Source organism: Leptodactylus fuscus, chromosome 10 (assembly GCF_031893055.1).
Source record: "Leptodactylus fuscus isolate aLepFus1 chromosome 10, aLepFus1.hap2, whole genome shotgun sequence".
NCBI classification, from domain to species: Eukaryota; Metazoa; Chordata; class Amphibia; order Anura; family Leptodactylidae; genus Leptodactylus; species Leptodactylus fuscus.
The window spans coordinates 41,893,292-41,913,078 of NC_134274.1; the positions used below are offsets into that span (position 1 = coordinate 41,893,292).

General features: G+C 42.1%; 1 protein-coding gene across 1 annotated transcript in view; it reads left to right on the forward strand.

Moving 5' to 3' along the window:
• Positions 1 to 2,833: 2,833 nt before the first annotated feature.
• MYOZ1 (myozenin 1) overlaps positions 2,834 to 19,787 on the forward strand; it is a 29,548-nt gene continuing 12,594 nt past the window's right edge. Inside the window, exons 1-3 of the mRNA XM_075257849.1 lie at positions 2,834 to 3,024; positions 14,610 to 14,704; positions 15,692 to 15,879. Of these exons, the coding sequence (XP_075113950.1) occupies positions 14,635 to 14,704; positions 15,692 to 15,879 (258 nt within the window). The 5' untranslated portion in view covers positions 2,834 to 3,024; positions 14,610 to 14,634. The remainder of the gene's footprint in view (positions 3,025 to 14,609; positions 14,705 to 15,691; positions 15,880 to 19,787) is intronic.

Sequence of the window (19,787 nt, forward strand, 5' to 3'; positions counted from 1 at the left end):
TCACACTTGCTGGTTATCAATTAATCATGGACATTTGACAAGCAAAAACAGGCACACATACATTGTAATATGTTTTTTGTTTTTTTTTTTATGTGGATGTACTTGGTTTCCCAAGACTGTAAGGCAGTTTCAAAATTATTAACTCTATCTTAATCAATCCAGACCCAGGTGCAAAGTAGTGCCTAGCAACATCCACAAAAAGTGGTAACTGGAAATCATGATGCAATGGAATTTCTTCAAATGATCATCAAATATGGATGCAACTCTTGAAACTTTAGTAACGTCGATGTAACGTTGCTAGTTATCAGATCTGGAGTCCAAATGGTGAGGCAAATGGTACAGTACTTAAATAGTAATAAATGCAGGATAAGTACCTCAGAAGAAGAAGAAACCATGGTCCGACGTTTGCAGAGATTGGTAAACAGGAGTAGTAGATCAGCCGTAGTCAGACGTTTGCAAAGTTTGGTTCACAGAAGTAGTAGATTAGCTGTAGTCAGACGATGCAGGAATTGGTACACAGGAGGAGCAGATCAGCCGTAGTCAGACATTTGCAAAGTTTGGTTCACAGAAGTAGTAGATTAGCTGTAGTCAGACGATGCAGGAATTGGTACACAGGAGGAGCAGATCAGCCGTAGTCAGACATTTGCAAAGTTTGGTTCACAGAAGTAGTAGATTAGCTGTAGTCAGACGATGCAGGAATTGGTACACAGGAGGAGCAGATCAGCCGTAGTCAGACATTTGCAAAGTTTGGTTCACAGAAGTAGTAGATTAGCTGTAGTCAGACGATGCAGGAATTGGTACACAGGAGGAGCAGATCAGCCGTAGTCAGACATTTGCAAAGTTCGGTATGCAGGAGTGGTAGATTAGCCGTAGTCAGATGTTTGCAAAGTTCAGTACACAGGAGGAGCAGATCAGCCATAGTCAGACGTTTGCAAAGTTCGGCACACAGAAGCAGCAAAGTAGTGGTGAGGTTCAGGGCAACAAGGAGCAGACAGCCAGAATAATCAGGCACAGGATGGAGTAAGCTGTGAGTTTATATACGACGGGCTAAACTGTGGTTGGCCACAGAACAGGTGATCTCCATAAACCAATTACTCCAATAGAAGGGACCAGACCAGGCAAGGCACAGAACAACCAGGATTCTAAATATTATAATGGTCAAGGCTGCAGCACATAGCCAGGAAGTCATGGGTTCAAGACCCAGTGAATTCAGTTTGTGACAATTGAGCATGAGACATTAATGCACCAAATAAACATAGTTGGAAAACAAAAAGAAGTCAAAGTCTGGCCATACAGTTTAGATAGCTGTCAACCAGAGGGCTAGGCTGCCAGACTTCCCCATATTTGTGCACACTCAGCTTATCTTACAGGGGTTGTCCAGGATATAAAGTATTTTGGCAAGAAAGATGGAGAAGGTGTAAAAAAAAACAAAAAACAACATACTCACCTGCCCCTGGTGCTCTGGTGTCTTCCACTGCTGTTCTGCTGCTCCTGGGGTCTTGTTCTGGCAGAAGTTCTCGCCTTGTATCTTTGGTGGCTGAAGGAAGGGACATGGGATATCATAGGTGATGTTTGTGAGTGAAGTCCCGATTCTTTTCCTTATGTCCTTGATTGGCCTCAGCGGTCCCATAAGGTGAGGCCCTCCTTTGGAGGGAGCACTTGGATGCCACTGGACCACACCATAGTGGTAGACAGAGGAGCACTGGGAACAGGTGAGTGTTTTGTTCACTTTCCCTGGTCTCCTTGCCAAAAACTGTATACATTGGACAACCCCTTTAATGTGCCTGTTTTCCAGAAAGAAGACACAGCACCCAATAGAAAGACAAAAAAGGGGGGACACCGAGCCGTTGCTCGTGTAGTAAATCAGGATGAGAGTGATATATTATAGACAGACAATTGTCTGCTCTCCTGACGCGGTTGTGAGAGCGTCACTACAACCCAAAGCACAATCAATATCTGATCCTGGGAAGGTAAACCAGATGGAGGGCAACAGCTGATGGATGCCAAAGGGACGTATCATGTAGAAGGACCAACCGACCAGATAGGTCAAGGACAGCGCTCACCCAATAATTAGGAACCTTCTTTGAACAACACTCAAAGGGAATGGCACAACTAGTTTCAAACAATCCCACGCCAGTACATTTGCACTTGATAAAGGACCTATGGGTCTGAAACGGGTTGTGCCATTCCCTTTGAGTCTTGTTCAATAAAGAGGGTTCCTAATTATTGGGGAGCGCTGTCCTTGACCTATCCAGTTGGTTGGTCCTTCTCCTGTTGCTACAGCACCCAATAGGTATATTCATTTGCAGTACTTTAGGCCATTGCCTATATTTTGGCTCCAATTCAACTGGAACTTGATGTTCTTTGACCTGTTGTTCCCTTCCTGATTTATTCGGTGCCTGTAGAATGGCGCTGTATCATCTGAAATGTTGCATTATTTTATGGCGGCTAATAACGTAAAGCACTACAAATAATATGCAGATAAACCCATTGTGTGCTGTCTATGTTCTTGTCTCCTCAGACAGAGGGATCTAGAAGGCTTCAGAAGAAGAAGTGCTGTTGTCCATAATGTGAATTACTGGTATTATTCTATCCACTATGCCTTGCCACCATATACATCTTCAGTGCATATTTACTTATCTTATTAACCAGAATGAGATATTAAATGCTGATTTACGTCACAGTATAAAGTGAGATTTAATGGGCTCCAGGACTGCTGAGAGCCACCTTTTTTCCTTTCCTCTTCTGTGCTCCTGCCATCTGAGATCCCCCTTACTCCTTTTACTATTAATAAACTCCAGGATGCCACTGCAAGCAACATCCAAGAGTCAAATATACTGCACTTTGCATCAGCACTTTGTGCTGTGCAGACACCTCAGTACACACGTCCTTCTTACCGCTCCTGCTCTCCCATAGAGAACCCCGAGAAACCTAGCGAAAGATCTAACAAGAGAAGGACATTCACATTACGTCAGCTATACAAGAAGGAGACGACTACATCGATCTTTCAGGTTCTACTCTAAGGTATGGATTATTATGGCGGGTTTGATGATGTCAGCTGTGAAGGCGGAGGAAAGAAATTCTGTAAACTAATAGAACTTGTAATATAATTTCGCTACAATGTAACCTTCTATAGAAATAATATTTTGTATTTATAAGTCCTGAAATGTTTGTCCTGAAATTGAAGCTGTCTGCAAGGGAATCCTGCTGAGGCAGCAGGGCTAACCTCCCGAGAATGAGATGAATATAGACTGTGGCCAAATGCTCCTTGGGTAACGTAAGAACCCTTCACAGATTTTTACTAGGCTGGCTCCCGGCTCTGTACCTTAGACCTTTTAGTGTCCTGTTGAAATTTACTTCTTGTACCTTCAATGTTGATGCCAACAATGTCTGCAATGCAAGAACTTTTCAGTTGGGTCCTGACTTGTCTAGGAAATATACTGATACTTTGTTAATTCTCCATTTTTATCAGTTTTTAAAGAGAAAATAAAATAATCTATCATTGGACTCATTTGTTTTAAGGTTTTATGTCGCCATTTTTGTGTTTCAGGCCTAACCTGCTGGTGGCTATTGCAAACATTTGCTTTTATGTTCTAAGTCAGTTTTGGATTTGTTCATTATTCTACCTTTATCGTAGACCATTTGGCCTGACCATACACAAGCAACAATGTAACATTTAGAGGGAGTCTTTTTATGGCCATACAGATCACATTTAGGCAGGATAATGTTACTGGCTTCCCTTGAGGTCTTGGCAGGGCAGTTAGTGTTAGGTATTGGTCAAGTAGTCCCTGACACCTCCTGTCCCCAGAACATATGAAGCATATATATGTCATTTTAGAGAATGTGATTTATTTTGTTTGTAACACACATATATTAGTATACAGACACACACAGTATTATACCATACTGACAAATCTGCATTTACACATTTCCTCCCCATGACATTTCACATTGTTTTTGCAAAATTTATAAAGTTTGTGATATTGTCTGTTTATATCTCTCTAATGCAGTCATGTCACAGATCAAATTTATGGTGACATTTTATGCAATGTGTGTACCAAAGCGTGACATTTACTGCATATTGTCAAGAGCTGGTTTATGCTAAGGCCCCACATTGCGGAAAAAAAATTAAAAAAAACGCTGTTGGAAAAAAGCTGAAAACGTGCTTTGCGTGATTTTCTTTGCATTTTTGCTGTGTGATTCTATGTGGTTTTTCTCCCCCTATTAAATCTATAGGAAAAAATGCAAATGTTTCCATGGGTAAAATTGAAATATAGCGTTTCCAAAGCAGCATTTCTGCAACGTGGAGTCTTCAAATTAAAATAAACTAGGTTATTGCAGGTTTGGACTTGTATTTCTGACATTATGGGACAGGGACTCCATTAGTGAATAGACATTATATGGCACAGGGACTCCATTACTGCAGACATTATATGGTACAGGGACTCCATTAGTGTGTAGACATTATATGGTACAGGGACTCCATTACTGCAGACATTATATGGTACAGGGACTCCATTACTGCAGACATTATATGGTACAGGGACTCCATTACTGCAGACATTATATGGTACAGGGACTCCATTACTGCAGACATTATATGGTACAGGGACTCCATTAGCATGTAGATATTATATGGTACAGGGACTCCATTACTGCAGACATTATATGGTACAGGGACTCCATTACTGCAGACATTATATGGTACAGGGACTCCATTACTGCAGACATTATATGGTACAGGGACTCCATTACTGCAGACATTATATGGTACAGGGACTCCATTAGCGTGTAGATATTATATGGTCCAAAGACTCCTTTAGTAAATAGACATTATATGGTACAGGGACTCCATTAAGGTGTAGATATTATATTGCACAGGGACTCCATTAGTGTCTAGACATTATATGGCCCTGGGACTCCATTAGCGTGTAGATATTATATGGTACAGGGACTCCATTACTGTAGACATGATATGGCACTGGGACCCCATTAGCGTGTAGACATTATATGGTACAGGGACTCCATTAGTGTGTAGACATTATATGATACAGGGACTCCATTAGTGTGTAGACATTATATGATACAGGGACTCCATTGGCATGTAGACATTATATGGCACAGGGACTCCATTAGTGTGTAGACATTATATTGTATAGGGACTCCATTAGCGTGTAGACATTATATGGTACAGAGACTCCATTACTGTAGACATTATATGGCACAGGGACTCCATTACTGTAGACATTATATGGCACAGGGACTCCATTAGTGTGTAGACATTATATGGCACAGGGACTCCATTAGTGTGTAGACATTATATGGCACAGGGACTCCATTGGTGTGTAGACATTATATGGCACAGGGACTCCATTAGCGTGTAGACATTATATGGCACGGGGATTCCATTAGCGTGTAGACATTATATGGCACGGGGACTCCATTAGCGTGTAGACATTATATGGTACGGGGACTCCATTAGCGTGTAGACATTATATGGTACAGGGACTCCATTAGCGTGTAGACATTATATGGCACAGGGACTCCATTAGTGTGTAGACATTATATGGCACGGGGACTCCATTAGCGTGTAGACATTATATGGCACAGGGACTCCATTGGTGTGTAGACATTATATGGCACAGGGACTCCATTAGTGTGTAGACATTATATGGTACAGGGACTCCATTAGCTTGTAGACATTATATGGTACAGGGACTCCATTAGCGTGTAGACATTATATGGCACAGGGACTCCATTTGTGTGTAGACATTATATGGGACAGGGACTCCATTAGCGTGTAGACATTATATCTAGATATTATATGGGACAGGGACTCCATTAGTGTGTAGACATTATATCTAGATATTATATGGGACAGGGACTCCATTAGTGTGTAGACATTATATCTAGATATTATATGGGACAGGGACTCCATTAGTGTGTAGACATTATATGGTACAGTGGTTGCTGGTGTTGTCAGTTCCTTTTATTGATTATTGCTTGTTAACTTGTTCTGTGTGACTAATAAAACAGGAGAACAAGTAGCGCCGTATTGCGTTTTTGCACCATTAGAGGTGCAGCATCTCTTGCTTCAGAGGCTTGGACAAAATTGCTAATACCTAGTAATACCCAATTGCAGTTAGATATTGCATGTTATTGGAAGATAAGACTGCTTTTATAGACAATCATATCAGTTGCAGGTTTCACATGCAATTTGTAATGGCATTTTTTGATACAGTGTTGGCCAAAAGTATTGGCACCCCTGGTAATTCTGTCAGATAATACTCAGTTTCTTCCAGAAAATGATTGCAAGCACAAACTCTTTGGTATTAATATCTTGATTTATTTTGCTTGCAATGAAAAAAACACAAAAGAGAATGAAAAAAAGTCAAATCATTGATCATTTTACAAAAAAACTCCAAAAATGGGCCAGACAAAAGTATTAGCACCCTTAGCCTAATACTTGGTAGCACAACCTTTAGACAAAATAAGGGTGCATTCAGACTACGTAACGCCGGGCGTGTATGAGAGCCGTACACGCCGGCATTACGGCAGACTGCCGAACACTTCCCATTCACTTCAATGGGAGCGCTCGTAACAGCGGCGTTTACGAGCGCTCCCATTGAAGTGAATGGGAAGTGTTCGGCAGTCTGCCGTAATGCCGGCGTGTACGGCTCTCATACACGCCCGGCGTTACGTAGTCTGAATGCACCCTAACTGCGAACAACCTGTTAGGTGCCTCAGGTAAGTAACAGGTGCTGTTAATTACACAAATTAGAGAAGCATCATATGATTTTTCAAACAGTGCCAATACTTTTGTCCAGCCCCATTTTTATGTTTGGTGTGGAATTATATCCAATTTGGCTTTTTGACAATTCTTTTTGTGGTTTTCCATTGAAGACAAATTAAATGAAGATAATAATTCCAAAGAATTTGTGATTGCAATCATTTTCTGGAAGAAAATGAATATTATCTGACAGAATTGCAGGGGTGCCAATACTTTTGGCCAACACTGTCTGTGCCATAATCAATTATTGAGCACCTGTTCATATGGTGGCCACTGATTTGTTTAGACTTGTACTGTATACTGTGGAGCAACTGTATACCTCACAGTAGCACGCTCATGACTTGTGTAACTTAGCGCCATTACTACAGCTGAGTTACTGGGTGCCGATGTCTATGGTCAATGCTCTATGATGGGGACCAGGGAAGACACAGCAGGACATGTCTACGGCATGGACCCCTCTGCATTTTATGTATGTATGCAGTCTGCAATTTTGCAGACACAATACCTACTCAATGTGTTTTTTTCAGATATTAGTGTAATGAAAGTCTATAAGGTGATACAAAAAAAGAAAGTATCAGCTTTTCACAGACATAAAAAGCGGATAAACCATGGATAGCATACCATCCGCAAATAAGCAGGGCAGGGTTCTTTCTATGAAAAAGCCCAGACCTCACACGTCTGTGGATGTGTTATTGAGGCGTTAGATGGCACAGCCAATAGTGAACCCAGCATCTAGGTGGACAGATGAGAAGGGGCTCCCTCTGTCCCCCTCATCTCTGCACCACAACAATTGCTCTTGACCGACAACAGTTTATTCCTGACAGTCAAAAGTGGTCCGCAGATTCCATTCTCCACCCGCGCTTTTCACAGAAAGTTCCTCTGTGGACTTTCTGCTTCAATTATACCTATAGGCAAACCGCTGGAGCTTCCATAGATATCATTGACATGCTACAATTTCCAAAAATGTCATGGTTTTGGAAATTGCAGCATTTCCACTGCTCATATTTTTCTGCATTGTACGGACGGGATTCGCTAGATTTTTCCAAGGCGGAAAACTGCAGCTAAAATAGAGTTGACTGAAAAAACTGAAAAAAGTTCTGACTCTTGGACTGCAGCCAGACGCCCTACAAATTTTTTCCCATAAAATGTGCGATTACTGGACATTGATTTATGGCGTGATTATGTCTGCAGCGAAACAAATTTTTATTGTTTTGTTTTTTAAAATAATAAAGCATTTCTTAAAAGGAAAAATTGGATTTTTTTTTATAATACAGTGAATAACAAGTGTAACTAATCTCTGTTGATTACAGCATCCTAGGGGTTAAATATTAATGATCAGTGTTATCTCTAATCACGGATGTTCATCAGCTTACCAGATCGTCTGCCATCGCCATGACCATGTTGTAAATGTGCAGCATAGTGTGTAAATCTGGTTGCAAACATGCTGTACAAGGGGCAGAAACAGGTTAAAATGAAAAAAGAAACAATGGCGCAATTGCTCTTCCTTCCATTCATTCTTGTTCCTTTCATTCTTCAACCTGTGGCCCACCAGCTGATGTAGTGTGAGTGCTGAAGCCTATTTTAGGGAGCAAAAGATCGCAAGCCACTGGCACAACCAAAGAACTGATCCCCAAATAAATGCAGCATTATAGTTCGGTCTGTCAACTAGGGGCGCCATTTGAATGCTGAAAGGGATCCTATCACTCAGACACAATTTTCTCTAGGTACCACGTTGGAATAGCCTTAAGAAAAGCTTTTCTTCTACTACCTTTCGTCATGTTCTCTGCGCTGCCATTCGCCTACAATCCCGGTTTCTCTTGGTATGCTCAAACAGCACTGGGGGCGTCCCCAATGCTGCCAGAGAACTCTCTCCAGTGCCGCCTCCATCTTCTTTTTTCCTTTTAAATGTAGATTATGAGCCCCACATAGAGCTCACAATGTACATTTTTTTTCCCTATCAGTATGTCTTTGGGATACGGACTGGAAATCCGCGCAAACACGGGGAGAACATACAGACTCCTTGCAGATGGTTTTTTTGCCCTTGGCAGGATTTGAACACCAGGGCTCCAGCGCTACAAGGCTGCAGTGCTAACCACTGACCCACCGTGTGGCCCCCTTGCGCCACCTCCATCTTCGTCAGCAGTATCCTCTTCAGCTTCTTCTTCCAGGTGGCTTGTAACTTCTAGGCCTAATACTAATACTGTGCAAGCGGCCATTTTCTCGTGGCCTGTGGGCATGCGCATTCTGCTCTGCCTAAGGCCTAGAAGTTACAAGCCGGAAGAAGAGGACACTGCTGACGAAGATGGAGGCGGTGCTGGAGAGAGTTCTCTGGCAGCATTGGGGACGCCCCCAGTGCTGTTTTTTTGTGCTGGGGCCCGCCCCCAGTGCTGCGAGAGAGCTAATTTGCATACAAAGAGAAACCGGAATTGTAGGTAAATGGCGGCGCGGAGAAGCTGACGAAAGGTAGGAGAAGAATAGCCTTTCTTAAGGCTATTCCGACGTGGTACCTAGAAAAAATTGTATCTGAGTGATAGGATCCCTTGAAAAGTATCAAGAGATTTCCAACTTCAAATGGAGTTTCCACTGTTGTGACCTGGTGAGTGCATCCATGAACCTGACCACTGAGAAGTTTATTTAGTATCAACTTCAGATCTAGAATAAACATACCCAACTTGGTTCTCCATTCCAATCGTGCTCAATGCATGGAGGGGCTCGTAACTGCTGCTGGTTCTCAGCGGTGGGATCTGTCACCAAGTACTCTTATACTGAGTACTATTAACCAGCTGGTTTGTAGGATTCTGTTTCTATGCCAAGAAGAGAGTCTGTCAGGGCTAAAGGCATCCAGCCATAAAAAACAAGTGCATATCACAGAACGGGTTTTGCGTCCACCACTGCTTCTGGTTTCAAGCTGAATATGTAAGTGATCTATTCTTGGACGTATAACCAATTTAATAATACCTATTATAATCCCATTACATTAACTGTAAATTCCCATGGTGGTTTTCTTTTGCAGGTTTTACTTCTCACAACAGTTTGAAACAGAAGAGAGTAGTGTTAGGATCCAATCGTCTCACCTTGGGTTGCTGACCTCAGTGCAATGCAACGATGGAGGGAACCACAAATACCCTCAGTAGTTCATTTTGAAGGAAGTATCTATCACCGACTCCAGCAGGGATCAGTCAGCCAATCCATTACACTTTATTTAGAGGTCCCCCTAGCAAAGGGGTCAAAATTGGCCAACTTTACAATGCAACTGCAGCTGGGGGCAAGAGGGGATTTTGCATATTGGGCCAATACACCATGCCTGTTATGGAATTGCAACATCCACAGGTACAAGGCATTCCCTAAGATGCCCTAGGAACAAATCAGGTCTTAACTCCACAAGTAAACGCTACTTATTATCTAACACTATCCTGGAATGTGGAGTCTAAGTCAACCCAGATGTGTTTGCCAGAGCCCCCCCACGAAGCAGGATGGACTTGTCTTGGCTTTTTGACCTGGGTCAAGTATAAGAACAAAATCAGTTACCTTATAAGGAACGAGAGAGTAATCAAGTCCAAGTCATACCACGAGTGTAAGGAGATGCCAAAAAGAGAATCTGTGGAGAGTCAGAGTCGAATCATAGAAGTCACAATCAAATCTAAATCAAAGACCATGGGGTTAAGAAGAGAACAAGGCCAGAAGTAAAAACCAGTCAGTCTTCAAGACAATCACAAGCAGATGACTGAGCTCCAACAAGGTTTAAATATTGGATAATATGGAATTCCTGACAACACCTTTTTGCAATTTTGCAGAGGTTCTTGCCACCCAGAAGAATGGGATGGGAGCCATCAGGGTTGAGAACACTCTCTCCAGTGGCTCCTTAAGATGTAGGGCTTTGGTTATGTTCTAAGGTTGTATAGGGAACATTTACCATTCCTAATCAAAAGTTTAACTAATTTGTAAAAATCAGCCAAATTCCAGCTCCGATTCTTCAGACATTCTTTAGGAAGTTTATAGAGCAAAGTGATTATTCACATAGACATCTCCATGGCACCGTTCAACGGGCTTTTACATATCTTGTCCATAGTATTTGTAATTGCTTCCACCTATAAAAGATAGGAAAATGGCATTTCATTATACCAAATTCTAATAGACAAAAGCGGACCATGCACATAATGGGCCATGGGTTCAAGGATTTCGAGGGCACTCTTAAAGGGAGTCTGTGGCAAGAGCCCAGCATATCAAACTAGCCCCGCAGTTAGATAGGTTAGAGTCTCCTGAATCAAACAATGTTATCTTCTTTGTGAATCAGTACTTCACTTGCTGAGATACCTATCAATATGTAAATGAGGTACGCAGCAACGTCTTGAGTTGATGATTTCTGGTGACGGACTCGCTTTAAACCTTTAAATAGATTTAAAGGGGCTCTATCATCAAATTATGCCCTATGAGCCCCACATATGCATGAATAGCCTATAAAAAGGCTATTCAGGCACCGCTAATGGTATTTTAAAAGCCCCCCTGTTTTAAACTAATACCTTAAAAACTAATATTCAAATCATACTTACCCGTGCACTGGTGGGCGTCATCTTCGGTCTTGCTTTCCTTTGGTGTCTTCTTCCAGCGATGTCCTCCTGGGCTCTTTCTTCTACGCCTTCATCTTCTTTTCTTCCAGCGGGTTGTGCTTAAATCCCCCACATGCGCAGTATCGCTTCCTCCAGAGCGCTACTGCACACGCTCCGGCGCCATTTTTGTCATAGTTCTAAGGGGAACTGAGCATACTGAGCATGCTCAGTATGCTCAGTTCCCTTAGAACTACACGAGTGTATTGCGCATGCGCAGTAAGGTCGCGAACTTCCTTTGACAAAAATGGTGCCAGAACGTGCGCAGTAGCGCTCTGGAGTTACAAACAGGGCTAGATGATTACATAATAACAAATAAAATTGAGGTTTATAATTCATATAATGACAAATGATAGGAATTCTGGAGATGAGAAGTTCATCCAGGGATTTATTCTAATCACCAAATTTGAAGCCAGGAAGGAAATTTTCCCATAATTTGGTACAATGGGTATCTGCCTCATAAGGGTTTTTGCTTCCTCTGGATCAATACTGTAGTATTATTGTAGGTTGAACCTGATGGACATGTGACTTTTATCAACCTTATTGTCTATATAACTATGTATGGAAGCTTAACGTGGGACTGTATTCCCACTATTATCCTTAGAGGGTGTTCACACATGGTGGCCAAATCAACGGCCGATTCCACCCAGATTCTAACTGCCATTATTTCAATGGGAGGCGGAGATGACAGCAGGGTGCTGAAAAAACACTTCTCACAGATGCCCATTCATTTGGGCCTAATCAGCGGTAGAGAACCGGCGACTGGAAAATGAAGAGGAATTGCTTTCAACTTTCCACCATGTGAACGACCCCTTAGTGAGTCTGTTATTTTCATGGCTGGTGATAACATTTCCAGATTTCCTATAGAATCCCTGAACTCTCTGCATATAGTCAATTGTATTCTTATTAATATTGTATTCCATTTATCTCCATATTAGGGTTGAGCAGATCTTGAGATTTTAGGATCATTTTTTAAATCCTATTTTTGATCATTTTCCAGCCGATCCCGATCATGAAAATTGCTCGATCGCCGATCGGGATCCGATCTTTTCGGATGCCAATCGCTAAACCCTAATGTTAACTTTTCCCACAATGATTGGCCAGTAGCCAAGCATTGTGGGAAATAACCTCCGACCTCGATCCCGCCGGAAAAGATCGGGATCGGAATTCCGACTGCGTTCGTGAAATTTACTCTATCGCTGATCGGAATCTTATCTTTTCCGATCCCGATCGCTCAACCCTACTCCATATCCTTCATCTCTATTTCTACCCCTGATGATTATAATGCAGTAAATGCACTCTCTTCTGTTTCTAGTCTATTCCTGAGTAATGTGACTTCTATTCTTCCATATTGTTGCAGTACATCTACTCCCTCTTTCCCTTCCCTGTTCTTTTCCTGTGTGCGCCTGTTCCTCTTTGCCATTGTCAGATACTGTAATATGTCTCCGCATGGGCGTGGTATATTTTATGCCAAGGATGGAATTGGAGCTCCTTTCTCAATCAAAACCTGAAAGGATCTGATGCCATGGCTGATTCAGCCGCGGATGTCCTCCTCGCGACACCACCCTCCGGACTAGGCCCATTCATTTGGGTCTAATCCGGAGCAGAATGCTGTGACGGGATGCCAGTGCGCTGCATCTGCATTTGTTAGGAATAACTGTTGATAGTGTATGACCACCTTTAAGTATATTGCAAATCATTTTTAATATCCCTGGATTTTTATGTCTATGTAAATGTATAAAGCCTTATTTATTTGAGTGCTGCAGATTTTTATACATTACTTTGGGGTACATAGCCATTAGCAATTCTAGTTTTTTATACGTGCAGTTTTCTTTTATTTACCCCTTTTAACTCAAAGCAGTTATCCAGGGATCTAAAACTTCCAGTAAGAGGACCTTCCACTAAGTCTATTTTTCTGCATCCTTTATAGACTCTACTTGAGTGATACCAAGGCAATTGGTATTTTTTCTCTAGCCCCATCATTCCTGAGCAATAAGTGCTGTTAATTTCAGCACCCAACTTGCTAATGGGGCACTCTACTTTCAGATAGGTGGTCTTAGACTACTGCTCCAGTTCTGGACTGTCCACCAATAGAGAGCCTAATATATTGTATGTTGAAACTAATATCACCAATTGCTCAGGAATGGTGGGGAAAGAAAAAATTGGAATCAGTGGAGCCAATCCTGTTGAAGATTGCAAATAGTTGTTGGTGGAGGTGGTGAATGGTACGCTATCAGAAGGTCCCACTAACATATATATTTATTGTATCTTCATCACTTTGATGCTGAGCATTTCATAGGACTGCCTGGGACCAACTTTAAGGCTAAGGCCTCATGTATTGAAACACAACAAATAAACCATGTGGAAAAAACAAACTCCCAGTCTTTTAATCACTCAATATCTGTGGGATGGGACGCAACAAATATATATGTACATAAGTGCAACCTTGTGCAGCACTTTATACAATTCTGTAAGTTTTAGTTCCCTGGATAACCGCTATAAGGATAAAATTCTCTGGCCTTAAAGTGGACTCTTTCCCTCCTTGTACTTGTCTGTTTAGTACATACTTGTATTTTCCACCGTATGAGAATTTAGAGACATGTTTTCTTATAACTCTGCTATTCCTCCTAGAAATGTATGACTACATTGACAACAGGGTGTTACCATTCATTCTTGTCAAAGGGGTGTGTCTCTGTAAAGTGAGCAATGATTGGACAGTGTCAGAGTATTCAGGAACACACCCCTAACTGATAACACTCAATAGAGGAATAATAGAGGAACGTCATAACACAAAATTATGGGAAGAGATCTTTCAAAATTGTCCTAAATTCCTAGGAGGAATAGCACAATTCAGAGATATAAAAAAAAGATGCATGAGAATTTGAAATACAAGTAGATATTGAAATCGACATATCAGGAGTAGAGATGAGCGAGTAGTATTTGATTGAATACCTCCCCGCCATAGGTATGCGTGTAAGCGGCCGAACACCAAGAAGTTAAGCGCATTGAATATTCACTGCACTTAACCCCTTGGTGTTGGGCTGCTTACATGCATTCCTATGGGAGCGAGGTATTCAATCGAATACTACTCATTTTTAATAAGGAGTGGTAACGGATCCTCTTACGGGGCAAGTGCCAGTATACCAAAAAAAACATCTTAATGCATTGCTGAGTTTTTACTTTACAACTAATAATTAATTCTTCTCTATTAACAGAAAAACTCTAAACGTATTAGCAGCAATGCCACTGTCCGGAACTCCAGCCCCAAACAAGAGGAAAAAGGCGACAAAAATCATCATGGAGTTAACCTGTGAGTACATATATACTTATTTATTCATATATTTCTATTCTGCACAAATCGGATTTCAGTGGACCTGCTGAGAGGTGCCCATCATGGCTGATTCTTCAAGGGCTTGTGCACCTGAGCATGGGTTAGTTACTCATGCCATGAGCTGTGTTAATCAATGAAGACCACCGATGGACATTTCGCAGTAGCCATATTAGGAATGGAGCACTGTATAAATACAGGAGGGCAGATGGTACTATAGAAGGGGTGGCACTTCTCTGCGGACAATTGATGGATTTATAATAGTATATCAGTATATTAGCTGCTCATGGTACTAATTGCAGCAAAAGTCAGAATGAAGTGGCCATCCCCTTTGAACTATCAAATGATGGTCAACTTAGAGAAGGTTTTATGCTATATTCAGATGTCCTTATTTTGCGGAGGTGTGACGTCCCCGATAATAATAGACAGCACTCCATCATGCTTATTTGAGAGTGATGTGCCCTCCTTGGTTGATCCATTTCTCAAACACTAGAGCTTGCCACCTCTTCAGTCTCAATGCCCAAACCTACACAGAAGTTCTCAAATGGGCAATGTTATTTGGGCACCTTATGGTTCTGAGTAGAGATGGGTGAATCTCCCAACATTCGTTTCGGGTTCAGATGCCTCGAGTTCCTGGTTCATTTTGCATCGATCAAGTTCCATTAGAAGTAGAATTATTATAGACTGGCATCTCTTCAGACCCCAGAATGTACAATGTGGCGACCCAGGAGAGGTGTAAAAGAATAAACATTTTGTCCACCTTCCCTCACCTCCTTTGGTCCTCCACGCGGGGTCCGGTGGTCTGATAGACATACCAAGTGTCATGACTTCATGATGCTCGATGTGCACTTGTGACCGATTGTGGCCTAATGCCAGGTACACCCATCTCTAGTCCTGAGTCCACTGGTGCTATAATAGCTTTCTAATATAATAACTTTGTGTAACATGTTATTGTTACTGTTCTAACAGCAGGAGAAGGAGAGCAGGATGCCTCCAGACTAAATTTAGGGAAGAAGATCAGCGTTCCCAGGGATATCATGCTGGAGGAGCTATCTTTATTAAGCAATAAAGGCTCCAAGATGTTTAAGCTTCGTCAAAAGAGAGTGGAAAAATTCATCTATGAGAACAATCCTGACGTCTTCTCTGACAACTCAATAGTAAGTTGATGAAGAGATCATTTTAGTTATCAAAAACAGACTTGTTTGTCATCATCATATTGCGATAGTCATCGCTCCTGGTTTGATTTGGACATATGGAATGAATAAGAAAGACGCAGATGGAAATTTTCCCATTCAAGCTGCAATTTTGGAAAGGATTAGGAAAAGTAGTGAATGTAACAAAAGTATCTGCAATGCCAGTGATGGCAGGCTTTGGAATTTTTAACTCTTATCATTTCCAGAGCACAGCTTAGAAAAACTGGTCAACATGGATGCAAACCTGGTTTAAAGGAAACCTGGAATATGAAAAATGTAGTGGCTCATGTTATAGAGCATAAATACGATTTGCTAATAGGATTAGAATTACATTATACAGTGGTACAGATGTTAATGTGTCCTTTACATTGCATTAACCCGGTTGCACATGACTGTGTGCTTATTGCTGGCTGTGAATGAACGGCCATCCATGTCATCCATGTGCTACCCGTGCTTTCACAGCCCCATTCATTCAATGAATAGGAGCCACGTAAGCGTGGCCGCAACATCGGACAGGAATATGACCTGTTCCATATTTTGTGGCCCAGACTGTCGGCCCGCACATGTGATCGTGTGATTCAAACCCTAAAAAACCCAAGTAGCACACTGACCTTTCACATGGTCATCTGCAAGGGGCTTAATACAGATACAAGGATCATTCTTATTCAATGTGTATAACAGAATAAAACACATCTGTGTGTCACACTGTTACAATGAATATTAGCCGTGTTTTTTTAGTTATTTCTTTTTAACAGTCGTCTCACGACTGCATTAAAATCCATGCATGTGACCATTGTAATGGGCCATCAAAATATAGTTCATTTGCTATTTTTATCTAAAACTGACTAGAGACTGTTTCCATATTTCAGGAAACAGGATAACTGAACAGCCTTGTACACAGCTTGCTAACTCTAACATGGCACCAGAATATACCAGATTATAGTTTGTGCACAGAGATGATATCCGTCCCGGATTCAGCAGGACAGTCTCAGATTCTAGGTCCTGTCCTGTGGTCAGGAGGTATGTCCTGGATTCAACTCATCTGCGTCCACAGAGGACGCAGATGAGTTGAATACAGTGGTGAAGCAGGAACGGACTGCTCTTACTTCACCACTCTGACCTCTGTGTGCTCCAGCTCTGGACACTCATTTTTTAAGTTACAGGGATCATACACAATCTATGTAGACAGTCATGTGATCATTGATATGCTGCAAATCTTTTTCTTGCAGCTGGATAGAACAAGTTAGAGAGAGTGTTGTGAAAGCTCCACATGTTTAAAGGTGCCAAGAGTTTAGGGGTGGATGTAACTATTCTATATTTTAGGGGTACTAAAGATATAGTAAGGACATAAAAATCAAATGAAGCTATATTCGTCTGCACCCAAACCCCACTTCTCCTGTTATGTGAATAAATGGGTCCCTGTTGGTCACTACTTTCTAATCGCATTGTAATGGTGACTGACTGCACTCGCTAGAATACTGCCTCTTCCAGTAGGTTAGCTTTGCTACATGCCATGCAGTCCTTGCTTCTCCATAGTGCCATGCACATACACGTTTTGCTTTTGTTGCCAGTGCTGGACCTGCCCATTAGCAGGGTGAATTTTCCCATTCTGATAATTAGAGGGTCCATAATCCTTCCCCAGCCTATACCTACTAGTCTAAGGGATCCTTCACACGGCGTAAGCGTGCCGCTCATTCTGAGCCGTAGGGTAAGTTCACACGATGTAACGTGCTGTGTGATATGGCACGTATACGGCGTGTGAGAGTTTGCATGCCGTAAATGCTCCCATTGATTTCAATGGGAGTTAGGCTAAGTTCACACAGAGTAACGTGCCGCGTGATGTGGCACGTATACGGCGTGTGAGAGTTTGTGCGCCGTATACGCTCCCATTGATTTCAATGGGAGTTGGGATCGTATATACTGCGTTATTTTGCGGCCGTGATTTTGCGGCCGCAAAATAACGCGGCGTATACGATCCTGGCTCCCATTGAAATCAATGGGAGCTTTTACGGCGCGCATAGTCTTACACGCCATATACGTGCCACATCACGCGGCACGTTACTCCGTGTGAATGGACCCTTATTGTTTAAAAGTCAGCTCTATTTACCACACCCTGACTGAGCAAAGGTACTTAGTTTGTCAACTTCCAACTGTATGATGTACTTGTTTCTGACTGACATATCTGTGTACCAGATTTCTGTTTGTTCTTTTAACTATAGCTTACTGAGCTATATACACTACTTGATTTCTTATAAGTACCCCAGTCTGCTCCTGATAACGTACTCCCTTGATAACTTGAACCCTGAAATCCTTCCCTTTGGTTGATTCTTGACTACACTATTGCCTGACTCTTCAGTGCTGTGCCCTATTGTCTCCGCTGTTGCCTTACCAGCTGTAACTTACACCGAGGCCACTGTAACAGGTAGTGTCTTGGTAGCTTCCTGGTAGTGTAGGCCAGATTACTTAGACAATGCCCTCGGCTGTGGTGCAAAGTGGCACCAGATGACGCAAATGAGTTGGACATATCTCCCACTGGGAGGGGAGGCATACTGAAATTCATAATGAAATTCGAAGTTTCAGGCCTCCTTCACATGGCCGTACTTTTGATCTGCGATTATGGATCAAAGCAGAGACACATGACGTTCTATGGGCCCAGACACAATTGCTTTTTTTTGTGGCCACGTGTCTGTGTTGTATACAAGGACCGTAAATTATGATGCATGTCCTATTTTTGGATGCATTTGCGACATAGACAAGTGTAGGTGGTCAAACAAGTTTTTTTGCGGATCTGTGATTGTGGATGGCATACCGACATCCTTTTGCGGATGGCGGATCAGTGTAAAAAATACTATAGTCATGTGAAGGAGGTCTAAGACAGTACAAAGTTCAACTGCATTAATCAACATGCCCTAATTAAAATCATGTGACCTAGCGCAGAAACATGACATCACACATGTCCACCCTCTATAAATGGTTTTAGAATGTCTCTAAGCCTTTCAGAGCATTACTGGCGGCCATGTCTAAGGAAACAAGCAGCGGCTCCGAGGTGCAGCAGAATAGCGATGGGAGTCACAGATCATATTAGGCAATGGCATTTTGTTTTTATAAGTATTGAAGCGTGTGCTCTGCTCAGAGACTAAGATTTGGTTCATGACCACAAGGTCCTACTTGAGAGTTGTCTAACTTTATTGGCATCTGTTGCCGAGAGACAGTAACATTTAGAGGAGCCTTGCAATGCTTTCGGAGACAGTTCAACAGCATGGTGGAAATAGAAACACATATGGCACGCTCAATCATCCCGGCCAAAGGAAAGGAAACAGTCCAGTTACATTTATAGGAGATTACACCTGCTGGAAAGAGACACATAGACTCTCCTGACATGTATATATACATATAGAACTGGATTCTACATGAAATGGCAATTCTGGAGCCACTTCTCTTAGGACTCTGTGTTGTGCAGTTCCTTGATTGATGCATAAATCGTCACCTGGGTGTGTCCCTGCAGACTGTGACACCGTCCAATCAGTGATGAGTATCAGAATGTGTAGGGACACACCCCCTTGACAAGAGAAAAAGTTGACACCTAAGTCCATGTATTCATTAATATTTAGAAATTTCAAGTATTTGCCAACAACAAGACTGCACTAATAGTGAGATAGGAAATGTATATTTACTATGCCACTAATGCATACTACAACAATATATGAGAAGGTCAATGGGAGTCTGTCACCCGGGTCCAGCATGTAAAGGGAGTCTGTCAACAGAGTCCAGCATGTAAAGGGAGTCTGTCAGCCGGGTCCAGCATGTAAAGGGAGTCTGTCACCCGGGTCCAGCATGTAAAGGGAATCTGTCAACAGAGTCCAGCATGTAAA